The sequence below is a fragment of the Pituophis catenifer genome, unplaced genomic scaffold, assembly GCF_029215685.1.
Source record: "Pituophis catenifer annectens isolate HBS135680 unplaced genomic scaffold, rPitCat1.0.hap2 SCAF_12, whole genome shotgun sequence".
NCBI lineage: Eukaryota > Metazoa > Chordata > Lepidosauria > Squamata > Colubridae > Pituophis > Pituophis catenifer.
Window position 1 is genome coordinate 14,574,094 of NW_027256892.1, and position 17,929 is coordinate 14,592,022.

At 41.7% G+C, this 17,929-nt stretch overlaps 1 protein-coding gene across 1 annotated transcript in view; it reads right to left on the bottom strand.

Annotated features, from left to right (window-relative positions):
* KIRREL3 (kirre like nephrin family adhesion molecule 3) overlaps positions 1-17,929 on the bottom strand; it is a 375,859-nt gene that overhangs the window by 68,445 nt on the left and 289,485 nt on the right. Inside the window, exons 10-12 of the mRNA XM_070952317.1 lie at positions 14,676-14,802; positions 3,406-3,506; positions 1,252-1,450 (exon numbers count right to left, since the gene is read on the bottom strand). Coding sequence (XP_070808418.1) covers positions 1,252-1,450; positions 3,406-3,506; positions 14,676-14,802 — 427 coding nt within the window. The remainder of the gene's footprint in view (positions 1-1,251; positions 1,451-3,405; positions 3,507-14,675; positions 14,803-17,929) is intronic.

Below are 17,929 nucleotides of genomic sequence, written 5' to 3' on the forward strand. Positions count from 1 at the left end.
TCTTTCGATCTTCCCTTCTCAAAGTTTTCTGTCTGGGAGCAGAACAAGATCATTTTGTAGATCAACTAACTGGCCATATTTAGTGCATCCCATTTTTTCTATTGTGTTTATGGTGACACAAACACAAAGTCCTAGTGGGATGAACAAGAACTTTCTGAACTCCTCCGTCTGTATTCAGACTCTGAAGAAACATTTCTTCTCACTTGGCACAATTTTGTTCTGCAAGCATGTCACTGAAACATATAGCTTTGCTTAAAACAATTTCGTCTGAATTCAATTTATATGTAAATCATGTTAGCGCACCATAAGGACAAGAAGTTAAAAGGCACCACTGAGTTTCAATGGTTGGTCATGGTTTGGTATTCTCTACAGCAGGCAAGGCAGAACAGAAAGAAATGGGTGGGCCAAAGAGCCAAAAATTAAAGCCCCTAACTTCATCTAATTTAATTTGCATATTAAATGAGACGGGAAAGAAGAAATGACCACAAACAAGGGTAGAAGCATATTATATTTTGCCAACGGTCCAAAGGCCAGCAATGTGTCCAAGGGCAACATTAATTTTTTTTCTCTATATGTAAGAGAAGATATTCCCTATATCTGATTGGCTATAGACATTAATTCCATGATTTCCTTTGAATCAGTTGAAGATGGTTTGAACAATACAAAACAAAAATCTCAACAAAGCAATGCTCACATTAGAGAAATTTGACGAAATACAAATTATGAATTGTGCAATATATAGATTTAACTCTTTGTTCAATGCATCTAAGCATTCTAAGAAGTCTCGATCATGGTTAATGCTCAGCAGGAATAGGCTTGATTTAGGATAAGCAGGAAGTAATTAATAAATTTACACTTCCAGATCATCATTAAATACTACCAGGCACAAACTAAGGCTTTTCCTTTCTCTGCTCTTAATCAGATTATTGTTCCCCTTCATCAAAGTTGGACTTTGGAACTTCTTTTGTCACGTTTTCCTAAGCCGAAGAGGCTTGCCAGACTTTGAAACTGCTACTCCATCCTCTTTGGTGCTTTGTGAATACTTGTACCTTAAAACATGGCCTTTTAACATTTCTCCCACTAGGAAGCCAGGCCCCCAGGTATGCCAAAACCTTGTGTTTTTATTTCATCCTATTTTAATCCTGCCTCTCTCTTTCATGTTCGGCGGGAAAAGCCTTCACTCCATTGCACCTGGGGTGACTCCCAGACTCCCTGGTTCTGGTTTTGAAATACCGCGGAAGCAATCCCCACCTTGTTCTTTTAAACGTATGATCTCGGTGTCCGAACCGAAACTGTTCCAGGCGGTGCAGTTGTAAATAGTCTGGAAGTCGGCCCGCACAATGTTGCTGATGGTTAGGGTGGAGATGACACCTTCATCGGTGCTGACGGTTTCTACCGTGTATCGCCCCGAAGTTCCAGACTCCAAGACGTTTTCCTTCCAGGACCAGGCCTGCAGATTAAAACGAAGTATAATCCCTTGTGCTTTTTAGCTACTATCTTCACTGCCTTTATGGAACAACAGAGTTGGAAGGGACCTTGGAGGTCTTCTATGGTAGTGACCAAACAATGTATGCGTATATATGCATGGCCCTCAATTTACCACCACAATTGAGCCCAAAAGCTATGGGCTTTGCCCAGTGGTGGAATTCAAATAATTTAACAACCGGTTCTCTGCCCTAATGTTTTCTTCCAACAACCAGTTTGCCAAACTGCTCAGAAAGTTAACAACCGGTTCTTCCGAAGTGGTGAGAACTGGCTGAATCCCACCACTGGCTTTGCCCCATTTTACGACCTTGCTTGTCACCATTGTTCAGTGAATCACTGCAGTTGTTACGTTGGTAACATGGCTGTTAAGTGAATCTAGCTTCCCCATTGATTTTACTGCGGGAAGAGCCATGGTGGCGCAGTGATTAGAGTGCAGTACTGCAGGCGACTTCTGCTGACTGCCGGCTGCCTGCAATTTGCCAGTTTGAATCTCACCAGGCTCAAGGTTGACTCAGCCTTCCGTCCTTCCGAGGTGGGTAAAATGAGGACCCAGATTGTTGGGGGCAATAAGATGACTCTTTAAACTGCTTACAGAGGGCTGTAAAGCACTGTGAAGCAGTATATAAGTCTAAGTGCCATTGTTATTGCTACTTGTCAGAAACTGCAAGAGGGGACCACATGAGCCTGGAACCCTGCAACCATCAAAAATACATGCCAATTGCCAAGAAATTTGATCACATGGCCATGGGGGTGCTGCAATGGACATAAGTGTTGGTCATATGTCACTTTTTTCAGTGGCGTTGTAACTTTGAATGGTCATTAAATGAACTGTTGTAAGTCAAAAACCACCTGTTGATTTACTATTTCTTGACATCCATGAAAAAGGAACATCAGAAAGGTTAAAAATCTTATGCACCATCTTAACGTTATTCACATCAACCTATTTCTTCATGGAAGGACACGTCGTAGGGTCCACCCTTCCCTTATCAACCTCTTCTGAATGAGGTTTGCTGTGTGGCAACCAGGAGAAACATCTTCTCAGGGGTGGTTCCTTGGCTACAGGAAATGGCTACAGTCAATCTGACTTTTCTTTTTCAATCTCCAGACATACAAAAATATAGCCCTGACTTTGATGCCTGATTTGATATGTTATAAGAACCTTGGTGGCGCAGCAGACTAAAGCACTGTTAAGAAACACCAGCTGCCTGCAATTACTGCAAGTTCAAATCTCACCAGGCTTAAGGTTGACTCAGCCTTCCATCCTTTCGAGGTAGGTAAAATGAGGACCCGGTTTGTGGGGGCAATAAGCTGACTTTGTATAAAAAAGAATACCACTTGGGGGGGGGCAAAAGCCCTACTAAGCAGGTATATTCAAAAGTATGAAGGCATTGTAAGCTTAACGCATTGTAAGCCGCCCTGAGTCTCCGGAGAAGGGCGGCATATAAATAGAACCAATAAATCGAATCAATAAATGTTATTCCCTCTTTCTCCCTCTGTTGCTCAAACTCCCTGGAAATATTTATTTAACCCTAGGATATCAATCTATTATCATGATAGATTGGTAAGGTGACCCTTGGGGGCACAGTGGTTAGAGTGCAGTACTGCAGGCTACTTCTGCTGACTGCCGACTGCCTGCAATTTGGCAGATTGAATCTCACCAAGCTCAGGGTTGAAATGCTGATGCCGTATTGCAGGCTAACTCTGCTGACTGCCAGCAGTTAGATCCTGACCGGCTCAAGGTTGACTCAGCCTTCCATCCTTCCGAGGTGGGTAAAAGCCAGATTGTTGAGGGCGATAGGCTGACTCTGTAAACCACTTAGAGAGGGCTGTAAAAGCACTGTGAAGTGGTATATAAGTCCAAGTGCTATTGCTATTGCTATGCCCCATGTCATTCACAACTTCTGGAAGACCCAAACTCACGATTCGGTCTGGTGGAGGTGTACTGCGGATGAAGCATTTGATCTGGCCTTTTTCTCCGTGGAGAGCGTGCTGGGTCTGTGTGCTGGAGATGATAGGAGGTCCTGGGAAGGAAGGAGAGAGAAAGTGGTGATGAAAGACTGCTTTACAGATAATCCTTGATTTACAACCATTCATTCAGAGACTAAAGTTACATTGGCACCGAAAAACCAGACTTACAGCTGGTCCTTGCACTTATGACTTTTGAAAAGCCTGACAGCTGGTCCTCACACTTACAGCTTTTTTAAAAAAACCTGACTTACAGTTGGTCCTCAGACTTATGACTTTTGAAAAAAAACCTGGCTTACAGCTGGTCCTTGCAGTTACGACTTTTGTAGGTCAACTAGCTGGTCCTATTTAGAACATCATCCTATTTCTCCACTGTGCTTATGGTGACACAAACTCAAAATGGTAATGTGATGAACTTGGCATTTCTGAACTCGTTCATCTGGGTGCATTCATCCTCCACAGGGTCATGTCATCAAAATTGGGGGGGGGGGGGGCTTGGCAACCGGCATATATTTACGATGGTTGTGGCATCCTGGGGTCATGTGATAGCCATTTGCAATTTACCCAGCCAGCTTCTGACAAGCAAATTCAAGGGGGCAAGTTGGATTTGCTTAACAACTGTGGCAAAAACGTCTTAAAATTAGTAACAGAAATTCTGTTTCCAGTTGTGGTAGTAAGTTAATGGACTACCTGTGTTTTGATTTATTCTTTTCTTTTCCTGATCAATGCAGAAATGGTGGAGGGTTGTTTTTGTTTTTTAGTTCACAATGCCATTTGAATGTGTGCCACTCAAGGCAACTGAAGCTTAACCTGTCAATCCTTCCTGTCAATTATGTGTTTTATTTTTGGGTTGAAGCAGTGTGGCAAAATTGGGATTCTAACTTAGGAACGTCATCTGCTGAAAGGCTGGTGATCAGCAGAGGGCACTACAGCACAATGCAAACCCCTTCTTCCATCTTCTGTCTAACCAGCATAGCAGTCTAACATGGGCAAAACCAAAGCGGGCACGTCTGATTCTTAATAAGAAGCATTAGCAATCAAAATGAAATAAGCAAAGAGAGGATTAGGTAGGGGTGTATCCCTGTGAGTGCACACATTAACTCCATTCCCTAATCACTGATGACTGGAGTAATTTTAGTGTTCCCATGTAGAATGCTACGTTCAGCTAATGTTATGATAGATTATTACAAAGTTTAGGGGCCAGGTATGGGCAGCAAAAGGGATTGGCTTAATTTACCGTAATTCCCATTTCCTTCCAGAATTTGGAAGACAGCCTTGTTTATTACACAAATCATAATCATCTCCCTCACACTTTCCTATCCTCCATTCTGCTTCCTGATTTCTTTCTCACACGCATCTTTGCTATGTCCCAACTAACCAACGCCAGGGATTCAGGCATAAAGAACAATGAGGACTAAGAAATAGCTTTATGTCTTTTTTTTAAAAAAAGGTAGTTCTCCTAGGATTAGCACACCTCTGTTTCAAATATTTCCTTCCAAGCTGGTTTGATATCCTGAGGAACTACAATAAATGAAGATCTCGTATTCCCCCAATGTTAATTTGAGATACAATCTCCATATTGGTTTCTTTGTACAAGTATGAATTGAATTCAAATGGGAGTGGATTATCTTGGGCTAGTACCACAGCCCACACAATAGTCCAGTTTTGGTCACCATGATACAAAAAAAAAAAGATGTTGAGACTCTGGAAAGAGTGCAGAGAAGAACAAAAAGATGATTAGGAGACTGGAGGCTAGAACATATGATGAATGATTGCAGGAACTGGGTATGTTTAATGTAATGAAGAGAAGGACTAGGGATGACATGAGAGCAGGGTTTCAATATCTCAGGGGCTGCCACAAAGAAGATGGAGTCAAACTATTCTCCAAAGCACCGGAGGGCAGGACAAGAAGCAATGAGTGGGAAGTAATCAAGGAGAGAAGGATCTAGAAATAAGGAGAAGTTTCCTGACAGTTAGATTCACAATTAATCAGTGGAACAACTTGTCTCCAGAAGTTGTGAATTCTCCAAAACTGGAAATTTATTTTGCACAGAGGCTCAGGACCCAAAAGAGTTGTACCCAGAATTTGTAGCATGTTCATTTCTAGTTGATTCTATATTGTTCTTCTGACGTTCTTCAGAATCCCATTCCCAAATCTGAGGAATGGTTCTGGGATTGAACTGGGTATGGATCTAAGAGATTTATTAAAAAAAAAACAGTTATAGGAAACTGTTTTAATTTAACAGATTGAAAAAAAAATCTCTAGATGAGGCTTCCTTTAATCCTGCGTAGGGAGGAAGATGTTGTTTCTATTGTCCTCCAGTCATAGTATAGATCCGTGATATTGATATTTGTTTTCAGATAGGGAAGGAATGCTTAGAGCCTAATAATTCATTTGAACATGAATGTGCCTTCTGTGAAAAGAAGTCAGAAGATGGTTTGAGGAGCTGTCACAGAGAAAATGTGTGTGTTTGGGGCAGTGGTGAAATCTAAAATTTGTTACCACCAATTTTGTGGGCGTGGCTTGGTGGGGGGTAATGTGACTGGGTGGGCATGGCCAATTTTTTTTTTACTTTTAAAACCATTTTTTACATGTAAAACCATGTAAAAAATGCTTTCAAAAGGCTCTGATGATCCCAGCTGAATTGCCTGATCGTCAGGCAACTTAGCTGGGATCATCAGAGCTTGGCTCATCAGAGGCATTTAAAAGAAAAAAAGCCTCTGATGATCGCGTGGCTCAGCTGGGCATGGGGGGCGGGGATAGGGATTTTTGCTACCGGTTCTCCGAACTACCGGTTCTCCGAACTGCCTGCCGCCATCGCCATCCTGGTCCGAACCGGGAGCATTTCACCCCTGGTTTGGGGGAGGGGAGGGTTGACCTATTCTCCAAAGGGCCACATAGCAGGACATGAAGTAATGGATGGAAGATTACCAATGAAAGATTTAACCTAGAACAGGGGTCTGCAACCTTAAGCACTCAAAGAGCCATTTGGACCTGTTTTTCACAGAAAACAAAACACCGGGAGCCACAAAACCTAAGTGGGCGTGGCCAACTCAATGTCACTCACTTCCACCAGTCACATGACCCCATAGCCACGCCTACCCAGCCGGTCATTAGGGCAGAGAACCAGTTGTTAAAAAACACCGGGAACCACAAAACCCTTTTGACATCTCTCTCTCCCCTCTCCCTCCCTCCCTTCCCCCTCCCTCTCCCCCTGTATCTCTCTGTCTCTGCCCTGGCCGCTTCTCCATCCCCTGTCGTCACCCTTACCTTCTCAGGCCAAGCGAGAAGTGACTGGGAGGGGAGGGTGAGGGGTGGGGCCAGCCAGTGGTGGGATCACCTGATAGGGAGCCACAACAGAGGGCCCAAAGAGCCGCAGGTTGTGGCTCCAGAGCTGCAGGTTGCTGACCCCTGACCTAGAACCAGAGGTGGTATTCAGCCGGTTCGGAATGGTTTGGACGAATCGGTAGTGGAAATCGCGGGTGGGCCTACCCACTCACCCCGGCTCTATGCTGTCCTATTTAGGCATGTATTTGAGTCCGGGCACATGTGCAGAAGGCGTGTGCACAAGCAAAGGACATGCACGAAAGGCCGTGCTCATGTGCACGCGCACGTTCACATTTGCGAACCAGTAGGGAAAGTCAGTGAATACCACCCCTGCCTAGAACTAAGGAGAAATTTCCTGAAAGTGAAAACAATCAGTGGAATGGCTTCCCTCCAGAAGTGATGAGTGCTCCATTACAGAAGGTGTTTAAGACAAGACAAGACAGAGATTTGTCCAGAATTGCATAGGAGGAGCAGGAGGCTGGACTAGAAGACATCCAAGATCCCTGCCAATTCTCTTATTCTGTATTCAATTCTTTAGCCAGCTTTATCACCCTATTGGTGTGCTGTTGTTGTTGTTGTTAGTTGCGAAGTGGTGTCCGACTCATCGTGACTCCATAGACAACGTTTCTCCAGGCCTTCCTGTCCTATACCATTCCCCGGAGTCCCTTTAAGCTCATGCCTACTGCTTCAGTGATTCCATCCACCTCATTCTCTGTTGTCCCGTTCTTCTTTTGCCCTCAATCTTTCCCAGCATTAGGCTCTTCTCCAGGGAGTCCTTCCTTCTCATTAGGTGGTCAAAGTATTTCAGTTTTATCTTCAGGATCTGGCCTTCTAAAGAGCATTCTGGGTTGAACTCGTCTAGGACTGACCGGTTTGATCGCCTTGCAGTCCAAGGGACTCGCAGGAGTCTTCTCCAGCACCAGAGTTCAAAGGCCTCAATTCTTTGGCGCTCAACCTTCCTTATGGTCCAACTTTCACAGCCATCCATTGCAGCTGGGATAGCCATAGCCTTGACTATATGCACTTTTGTTGGTAGGGTGATGTCTCTGCTGTATTATTTATTTATTTATTTATTTATTTATTTATTTATTTATTTATTTATTTATTTATTTATTTATTGGTTCGATTTATATGTTGCCCTTCTCTGGAGACTCAGGGCGGCTTACAATGCATTAAGCAATAGCCTTCATACTTTTGTATATACCTGCTTAGTAGGGCTTTCGGCCCCTCCCCCAAGCGGTGTTCTTTTTTATACAAAGTCAGCTTATTGCCCCCACAATCAGGCTCCTCATTTTACCTACCTCGGAAGGATGGAAGGCTGAGTCAACCTTGAACCTGGTGAGATTTGAACTTGCAGTAATTGCAGGCAGCTGGCAGCTAAGTGCTACTTAACAGCACTTTAGTCCGCTGCGTCACCAAGGCTCTTAAAACATCCAAATGTGACAAAGGCATTCCTGCTGTAGATGCAAGAGCTGCCAAAAAACCCTGTGATACCCCTCCCACCCCCACGAGAAAGTGGAAACATCTTTACCAGTTTCACCTTGAATATGGCCCACCAATGACCTGCATCTTTTAAAGTTGGGTGAAACTCACTGTTGAGTTATTAACCTTAATACCTTTACCCTGATTGAGTTAGGGCTCAATCACCTCAAGCCCTGCTTTGAACTGCTGTTTATTGTTTTTATTTTGCAGCCCATCCCATTAAGGGGGCACAGGTGAAGAAGGAGCAAAAGGAAAGACAACAGGTGGGCGGAATCAATGCAAGAGCTAAACATTTTGCCTTTTATGAGGATGATAAGGAAACATGACCGGGGGGTTAATTCTCATAAAAAAGGAACAGCTCAGCAATGTGCCTTGGATGGAGAAAATAGACTTTTTGAAATTCAGGAACGGGCGTCTCATGCCCCAGTGGGCAGAATCAACTTGTGGAAGCTGCCAATCTCTTTGTCGCCTGGCATTTGGTGCATGAGCATTAGGCCATCTCCAGGCAGCTAAAACCTTCAGACAGTGTTGCCATGGATATAAATGGTGGCACGATTGGTTGCCGTTATTTTTAGGACTTTGCTGCCAATTTATTTGTACAGCCCAGAAGGAGAAAAAGAAAAAAAAGAAAAGAAAGAAGGAAAAAAAAAAACCACCTCACAAAACAAACCTACAAAAAGAGTGGCAGATTTGTGACTTCAGGGCCTTTCTGAAATCAAATGAAGGCCAAAAAGTAACCCTGGAGGGAAAGGCATAAATGAATGATATTATTTCCTTTGAAGCCGTTGCTTGTGTTTTCGGGAGAAACATTCCTTTTATTCAATAACTTTTTATTCAGACAAGAATCTGTCCCAGTTAAATGCAGCAAGGGTGGAGGGGGGAGCATTTCTGCTCCATTTCTTATCATGTAGGCATTCACACGGCAAATGTGAGTTCGGGTTTTGTTATTTCTTTCGCACAACAGGCATTTTTAAGTGTGGTTGTCATGGGAATTTCAGCTGCTGGGGTTTTCAATGATCAAGCCTATTGTGCAGCACAGGCACCCAAAGATTTCAATCAGGTTAAACTTTTTTTTTTTTTTTTTAAAAAAATTGAGATAATTTAGTGCCCCAAAGACCAGCAATATTTCATATTTGTGTCTCCACTCCAACAAGAGTTGAAGACTGATGTCTCATTTCTGATCCTCTAACTTTTTTTTTTAAAAAAAGTACCAGGCTGATAACCCAAGACACTAGAGGTGAGGTTTTTTTTTTAAAAAAAATAATAATTGTACAATGATTTTGTCATATCCGCAGATGTTTTCCAAAAAATAAAAATAAAAAATCTAGTTAGATTTTAGGGATAAATTGAATGTTGATTTCTTTTGGTCCTCTTAATTTTCTAGCCTTAATTCTCCTTTATCCCATTTCTGCATGTGTTTGGGTATTTATGTGTGTGTGTGAATGTGTGTGTGTTTGTTTAAGCATTTATACTATGTTTTGTGTGCACTTTGCTATCAGTGTTTACTGACATAATCAACATTCCATTATTTTCTCAATTATGTACACTCATTTTGGTGAAGTTTTTAAATTGTTCAGACTTCAGCTCCTAAATGAAAAATGGGATTTAATCCCAATCATATCAATAAGGGTAGCAGAAATATTTAGAGAAGGGCAGATTTTAAAAGGTGAGTTCTAAACACGTAGACTGATTTGAACAGGTGAAACGAAGGAAGACTGCATTAAAATAATACATTGTTGATTTTATTTGTACCCAATAGACACAATTGGCCTTCATTGGTTGCCTACCTGTATTTTACTGGTGCTAGTTTATGTTTTCCCTATCACAAAAGACATCTATTAAGGAGGGACAGACAGTTTGTTCCCATTTATTTATTTATTTACTAGATTTTTAAAATTCCACCTTTATTACTTTATAAATAACTCAAGGCGGTGAACATACATAATATTCTTTTCTCCTTCTCTTTTTCCCAACAATAACAACCCTATGAAGTTGGTTGGGCTAAGAAAGAATGACTGGCATAAAGTCACCCGGATGGCTTTCATGCCTAAAGCGGAACCAGAACTCACAATCTCCTGGTTTCTAGGGCAGCACCTTAATCACAAACTGACTCTCTGATGCCCAGAATTCTGGACTGCTTTCATGGTATAGAATTATGAATGAAATCTAGGAAGTTTTTCTACTACTATATGCAAAATGTTCCATTTTGAGGAGACAAGCTTACCATGCTAATTTCTCTTCTCCTACTTCAGGTGGAGGGCTTACATGTACAGTAGGGGCCAAAATTGTGGAAACCTTTTGGGAAAAGTATATTTTCTAAAACTAGCTAATAACACTACTTTTTTTGGGAAGTAGCACCATAAATTATATGTCAATGGAAAGATAATTTAATCAAGAATGCAATGCAATAACTTTTATGAAGGATTTGCTATTAGAATAGCAGTTACAGTATAAAAAAGAAAAGTGAAACACGTAGAAAAAACGAGATATACAAAAATGATCACCCTGTCAGTTAATACTTAGTTAGGTAACCTTTAGCATGAATTACGGCCTTACAACATCTTCCCATGGAGTGAACCAAGACTTTTAGTTCTGCAGCTGTTATAATGTGAAACCAAGATTGAAGGATGGCTTCCATTAACTGGGTTTTATTGCTGGGTCGCTTCTGACTAACAAGTCTCTTTAGTCGGCTCCATAGACTTTCAATTGGGTTAAAGTCTGGGCTATTCCCAGGCCATTCCAGCAGTGGAATAGGATTATCTTGAAACTCAAAAAAAAAAAAAAAAGAAAGAAAGCCATCAAACTTCAAAAATACACTTTTCCCAAAGGGTTTCCACAATTTTGGCCACTACTGTATAAGGAGAAGAGCTAAACAGAGCTTTAATTTCCTTGTTCCCTGTCTTTGCTGCACTTCTAAGAGCCAATATGTTCTTATCACACAACTGTCTTGCTTGAAATGGGGATGCTGGAGTCTGGATGTTTAGGATAAAAGGACATGCCACGAACTGTCTTGGCAAGATGTTGTACAGCAAGTTATTCAATTAACTAAGTCTCCAATGTCAATCAATATAGACAAAAGACTAACAGAGCCCTTCATGTATCTGGAGGTCTGGCCTGAGTTATGAGTCCCTGATTCAAAAAAACAATCCTCCAGGATAGAACACAAGATCTGCACCTTTCCCCTGAGTTGAAGAAGCTTCTGCTTATTGGAAGTGGATTTTACATGCCTTGAATAAAGCCAGAGATGTTTTGTAGGTAAACAGATATTATTTCTGCTTCCTCGATTCTTGCTTCTGTACTGCTGGGGCAATTCTCAATTTTTCTTCCTTCTGTGCATTAACTTGGATTGTTTGTGGAAGTTTCCTTTATTAACATCACTGTCTAACGTGCAGGATATAAACAGGAGAAGAATTATCAGTGGGAAGGGTGCTCGGCAGCAAATTGATTGCGTTCTAGCTATCCTTCCTGGCAATAGACATTTATCCTTATTATTACATTTGGGCAGTGCACAATAATATCTTTCTTACTGGCAAATATTCTCCCCCGCCCCCTGCACTGTTTATCTGGATTGGCAGAAGCTTGCATCAAAATGGATTTCTTATAAGATGTCAAGATTTGTTTTATTTCCATCTGGGGAAAGGATTTTCTTACACATAAAGGCAATGGGCAATCCTAATTGATGGGGATAAAGGAGAAGGATTAAAGGCCCTTTGTTGTTTGCAGAAAGGGGTGTGTGTGGAGAAGAAAAGAAACAACATTTTGGAATTGCGCAAGAGTGAAGTTTCTTCTTGAGTTGGCCATGGTGGACAGGAACTAAACTGTGGATCCTAATGGCTTCATCGGCTGACTTATGAGGACTTGATGGTATCTGGGGTTCTTTTAAACAATATATACAAGCCATATTCAGAATTCAGAATTTCATATGGTCTTAAGATTTAAGGGTGAGTTTCAGGACTGCTGGACATCCATAAGCTATGTGAAATTTGGCCCATGTGAGATTTTTTTTCCCTTGATATATGTCAAGTTTAGCAGCAATAATATCTTGACTGATATGATGGACTGCATTCAAAGCATGGGCCTTGTCACTAAGAGAAGCCGTCTCTTCATTCTTTAAAGGAAGGATGGACAACCAGAAGTTCTGCAGCCAACTCCAGCATCCAACCCCATGCTTGAAGTCTTCAAAGTGTGCCTTCCATTATGCTGCTTAATTTTGCTGGCATAACATTTGGGGTAAATTTTAGATTCTGACTAGGTGGCTCAGTGGCTAAGACACTGAGCTTGTCGATCAGAAAGGTTGGCAGTTCGGCAGTTCGAATCCCTAGCACAGGTCTCCTGCGTGAGCTGGAGGCAAGGTCCCTTCCAACTCTGTTACTGTTAGACTTAATATAGGTTGAAACTGAAAACTTGCAAAAAAGCTAAAATCTCTCCCCTACAAAAACCTGGGGGGAAAGTCTGGTCCTTTCCACATGAATCATTGGTTAAACAAAAACTTTGCCCATCAGAACATTTTCTCAAATAGCAAATGTGACCCCACCCAGTAGCATAACTTTGTTGCAAACACGCAGCTGGAAGTATTCTGGTTCTATCATTTTTGAGGCACCTTTATTTATGAAAAGAAAGGTGCAGAGAAAACAGCATTATGGAAATGTTGCCCTATGGAAACGTTGCAATAAAATAAACTTCTTGGGTGAAATGTGCAAAAAAGTAGATAGTCCATATATTCTTGCAAGCATTTCTTTTAAGGTTTCTACCAAGATGCACACTTGGAAGAACAGTCCACTAAAATACACATGGAGCTTTATCAGGATTGAGCCAACTGAAACCAACAGATGGCTAGCAAAATATACAGTTGCGCCTAACCAAAATAGAAAAGTTATATTTATACTCGGTTGTGTGATTCCCACCTGACCTTGCATTCCTTATTTGTAGTGACTTCTCCCCTTCTACTCTTTCTTGTCTACTTAAGACAGACTGCAGCCTCCTTGGAACCAATTTTCATCCTAGGTGACCTTGTGCTGTTGGGCACTACAAAAATGTTAACTTAGCAATGCGGTCTAATAAAATAGGTAATAATGAAGGTCAGGGGGGCTATTTCCCCCTACTATTTCTCTTTGCTCTCTTCTTTCCCCTCATTTTTGGGAGACAGGAGGGGGTTATTGAAGCACCTAGGTAGTTCTGAAAATAGAAGAAAACCAGAGGAGATAATTCTGTGCTTATTCAGCCCCTTATCACTTTCCTCTGTGCAGAATTATTCCAAAAACGATTGAGTAGGTTGCTTTAAAAACAATGCTTTCATAATTTACTTCCTTTTTGTTTTGAGGGTGGGGGAAGGAGAGGTGTGATTGTGTTGGAAACAAGGGTGTGGGGGAAAGGAACAAGTTCTTTGTTTTCATCAAATGTATCACTTCGTTTTCTACAAGCTATTTAAATTATAATTAAACCGCAGCAACCAACAAGGGAAAAAAAAAGTAAGCCTGAGATAAGAGATGGAGCGGGAGGCAAAGGGATTTATTTATTTATTTGTTTGTTTTTACGGATGGCCTAGCTAAGGTTTTTACCATGCCTCCTTTAAGCCAGCTCTGCATTCAAAATTAAATGCAATCCAGATCAGCCAAAGAATTTTGACGGGGGGGGGGGGGTTTGCTTGCATGGAAGGTAATATACAGTCTTGAGAGAAAAAAAGGAAAAGAAAAGAGTATAACATTATATTTTGTCTCCCCACTCCAAAGATAAGCAGTCCTCTTTCCTCAAATTCAATGGCTTAAAAATCCAGAGTAGCAGAGAAGAGAAAGTCAGGAGCTGAGGGGTTTTCTATCACTTTCATATCCTTTACCTCAGCCTGCTGGCTAAGTCAATTTATGGCCTGAGATAAAACAGCATGTTTTCCCCAGGATCAATAAGGCCATAAATATAAGTCGAAAAGACACTGGGGCAAATCAGAAGCCCAAGGCCACTTGTGTCCCCTGCTCTCCACTTTTTGGCATGGTCCCAAAAATTCCCCTTGATTTGTAATTTGGAATATGAGAATTACTAAACTCATGGGATTAATGATATTCACGATATCAAATCAAACCTAATTCATAATAATAGCTCTGAATCTTAACACTGGCTCCAGCTGTTGGACTGTGGCTTCCTGTTGACAATCTCAGTGAAGGCCTTGGCCTTTAAATGTTGTGTATCTGTGCCATATAGAGCTAAGGTTTAGTTTAACAATCACACACCGAAGTGAGAAAATGACTATCCAGAGCAGGGGTGAGGCACTCTTACAACTTGTAGACCTCAACTTCCAGAATTCCTGAGCCAACTATGGCTGGCTCAGGAATTCTGGGAGTTGAAGTCCACAGCTCATAGAGTTGCTATAATTGCCCACTCCTGATCCGGAAGAATGACAGTGGGGACAATAAATGGTAAATACCGTTGACGGTCAGAGACACTTCTCGCTCTCCTGCACCCACACGTGGAACCACAGCACGGCACACATATTTCCCAGCATCTTCTTGGTGCACGTTTTTCAACGTTAGTGTGTTGTCATTGCTCAGGACCTGAAAAAGAAGAGAGTTTATTCCAGGGGACAGGTCCAAAAACCAAGAAGGCAAGAATGCCAATTCTATGTTCAAGAATGAAAGCAGCTGGATTCAGGCACTTTGCTAAGTTTGTTTTAAACATAATGTATCAGGCACAGCATCACCCTATGCCAGAAACCATGGTTTACAAATCACAAACAGTTCAAGGGTATTCATTCATATCCTGATACGTTTCAACAAGCAAGCCAATGAACCCCATTGTGTCTTAGCCAAGCATGGGAACCAACGACCAAGTCCAGCCAGTTAGGCAATATCTGTGCTAACAGAGGCACCTGAATCTGAGCTTTTGGCATGAAAAAATAGTCCTTCATTCTGAGTTATCTTCCCATCTCAGTTTGCCATCTGTTGCCTAGCGTGGATCTTCTCCTGGCTAGGCCTTCACTGTATTACATGGCTCCATTCTACTTTGCCCCATCTGTTTCTGCCTCTTTCCAGTATCTCCAACCATTCAGGCAGCTCCATCCAAGTAGAAACCTCTCTTATCAGCATCCCAATGCTGATCACAAGCATCATTCTGCAGAAAGCTGGCTAAGCATTCAATGGCTTAGAGAATAACCAAGGCTTTATATATAGGTAGTCCTCGACTTACAACAGTTCATTTAGTGATCGTTCGAAGTTACAACATCATTGAAAAAAGCGACTTATGACCATTTTTCACACTTGCAAACACCCTCTCATGCAGGAGACATTTAATTTTTTGCAACTTCTGGACAAGTTCAGCTCTTATTAGGACTTCTTCATATCACGGATTGCCCAAATATTCTAATGCCTCCTCTTTTTTTCTCTGAGAAATTGGATAAACGATAAGTAGTGGAACTACAACACTCAACAGCAAATATAAGTCTAAGAATTTTTGGAGGGTTATCCTCCACAACGGGAGAGCCCAGCCAGCTTGGGGAAGGGAAATAAAGAGTTTGTAAGAAAGAAGGAAGCGTCTTTGAATCTGTAAAAATTGCAAATCGTATTCCCCCGCTATTTTTTAGATGGAGGGGAGAAGGCCAAATTCCTAAAGCTATTGTGTCAATGAACATTTCATTTTCAAGGTCTGGACTGTATCCTAGCCAATGTCTAAAAATTCTCCAGTGTTTTTTTTCACATTATATTTCCAGGCAGAGGCATTACTATTTTGAGGTCACAGCCACCCTATTACAAGAGTATCATGAAAATCAGCTCCGTGTCATATAGCTGTGCTCCTGTTCCAGCTGCTTTGGCCCTTCTGGCATCTGCACTGCTAGCCATCCTGCCCTATAACCCACACTGGTGCAATCAACCATTTTATTAAAACTTCTTAAATGCTGAAGTAGGGAATTTTTGTGCAGCCCAGTCAGCAAAACGTGAACTCCTGTGATATTTGGAAATATGATGAGTCTAAAACAAATATGCCCTTTAAGAGTCAACTTCTTCTAATTGCTTGTGGAATGGCTAATTTCCTATCTGTACAATTGGAAGACCGATCTGAAGCTCAAATAGACAGGCATTAAGCCCTTATGCTGATCTGCATACTAGGTGGTGGGCTCCTTTCACCTATCTGGACAGAGCAAGCTGGAACATCTGCTCTCTTTCTCCGGTAGAAATTTGGACAGCATCCCTTTGGGCCTGGTTCCTTTTGCCTTTCTGGTATGTGTTTGCTCTGTAAATATAACCCAGCATGTTCTCTATCTGGCACCATTGAGTGTCTGATCATAGAGCCAACTCCGCTGCACAGATGGGGAGTTTACACTGATATTTAGCAAAACACATAAATGCCTTTAGCAGTAGTGAAAGATATATTGCAAAGGCATCTTATATCAAAACCAGCGAGACTGGGAAAGGATTGCAATTTAAAGCATGTTTTGGCTTGTTTCTTTTAGATGCTCAGAGTGAAGCTCATACAAAGCAATCTGTTTGTGAGTGCAGATGGGCCTAGGGCCAGCAGTGGTGGTGGCAGCGGCAATGGGGGCCTCAAAGGGAAGGACCATGTGCTCCTTTTCACCTTCCATAGGTGCTGACCTAGATGGGTAGGGATGGCGGAGAAGTCAAAGGAGCGGGTGTGCTGATGAAGAACAGCCTGGGAGATTGCAAGGCCTGGCTGAAGAACTGAAGAGTAGCTGAAGCTGTTTGTTCCTTGTTATATGGATTATTAGAGCCAAGTTATTTTCCTGGACAGTAGTGGCCACAGGTTGATATTCAAAATCATAGGGGTTTCATCTCTTTTTCATTATTTTTATTGTTTTATTCCACTTTTATTATTTTAATAAATAACTCAAGTTGGTGAACCTAGCTAACACTACTTCTTATTTTCTCCACAAAAATAACCCTGTGAAGTGAATTGAGCTGAGAGACAGGGACTACTAGCCCAAAATCAGCCAGCTGTTTTCATACCTAAGAGAGGATTAAAAACCACAGTTTCCTGGTTTAGTGGTTTCTAGCTACTATTGTGTGGTTTTTTTGTTTTTGTTTTTTTAATTTGATTTATATGCCGCCCTTCTCCGGAGACTCAGGGCGGCTTACAGTGCGTTAAGCAATAGCCTTCATACTTTTGTATATTTATACAAAGTCAGCTTATTGCCCCCACAAACTGGGTCCTCATTTAACCTACCTTAGAAAGGATGGAAGGCTGAGTCAACCTTGAGCCTTGGAGAGATTCGAACCAGCAGTAAATTGCAGGCAGCTGTGTTAATAACAGGGTGCTTTAAACCACTGTAGTACCAAGGCTCTTTCAACTGACTTCTAATTTGATCTATCCAAGGCCACTTTAAAGGATGGACTGGATCAGAAAAGAGAGAGAGGAGGGAATGCACCAAGGGATGCTAATTTTTGTGTGTGGAATTAATGGGGGTGGGGACCCAAAGGCCAGAAATATTTTTGTGGAAATGGAATATAGACTGCATGTGTTGCAAGAAAGTTTAGTCTGATGTCTTAAGATCAAGAAATAGATAATTGGGAAGATGTCTGAGAATCTCTGCTGCTCTTTCATATCTTTCAGCAAGGTATACTAAAGCTCTGAGATGGAGGACAGGTTCCTATATTGAGAATCCGATTAAGGCTGACCCTTATGTGTGTGAGCATTGTGGGAATGGAGGGTGGCAGGTTCCATACAGTGATG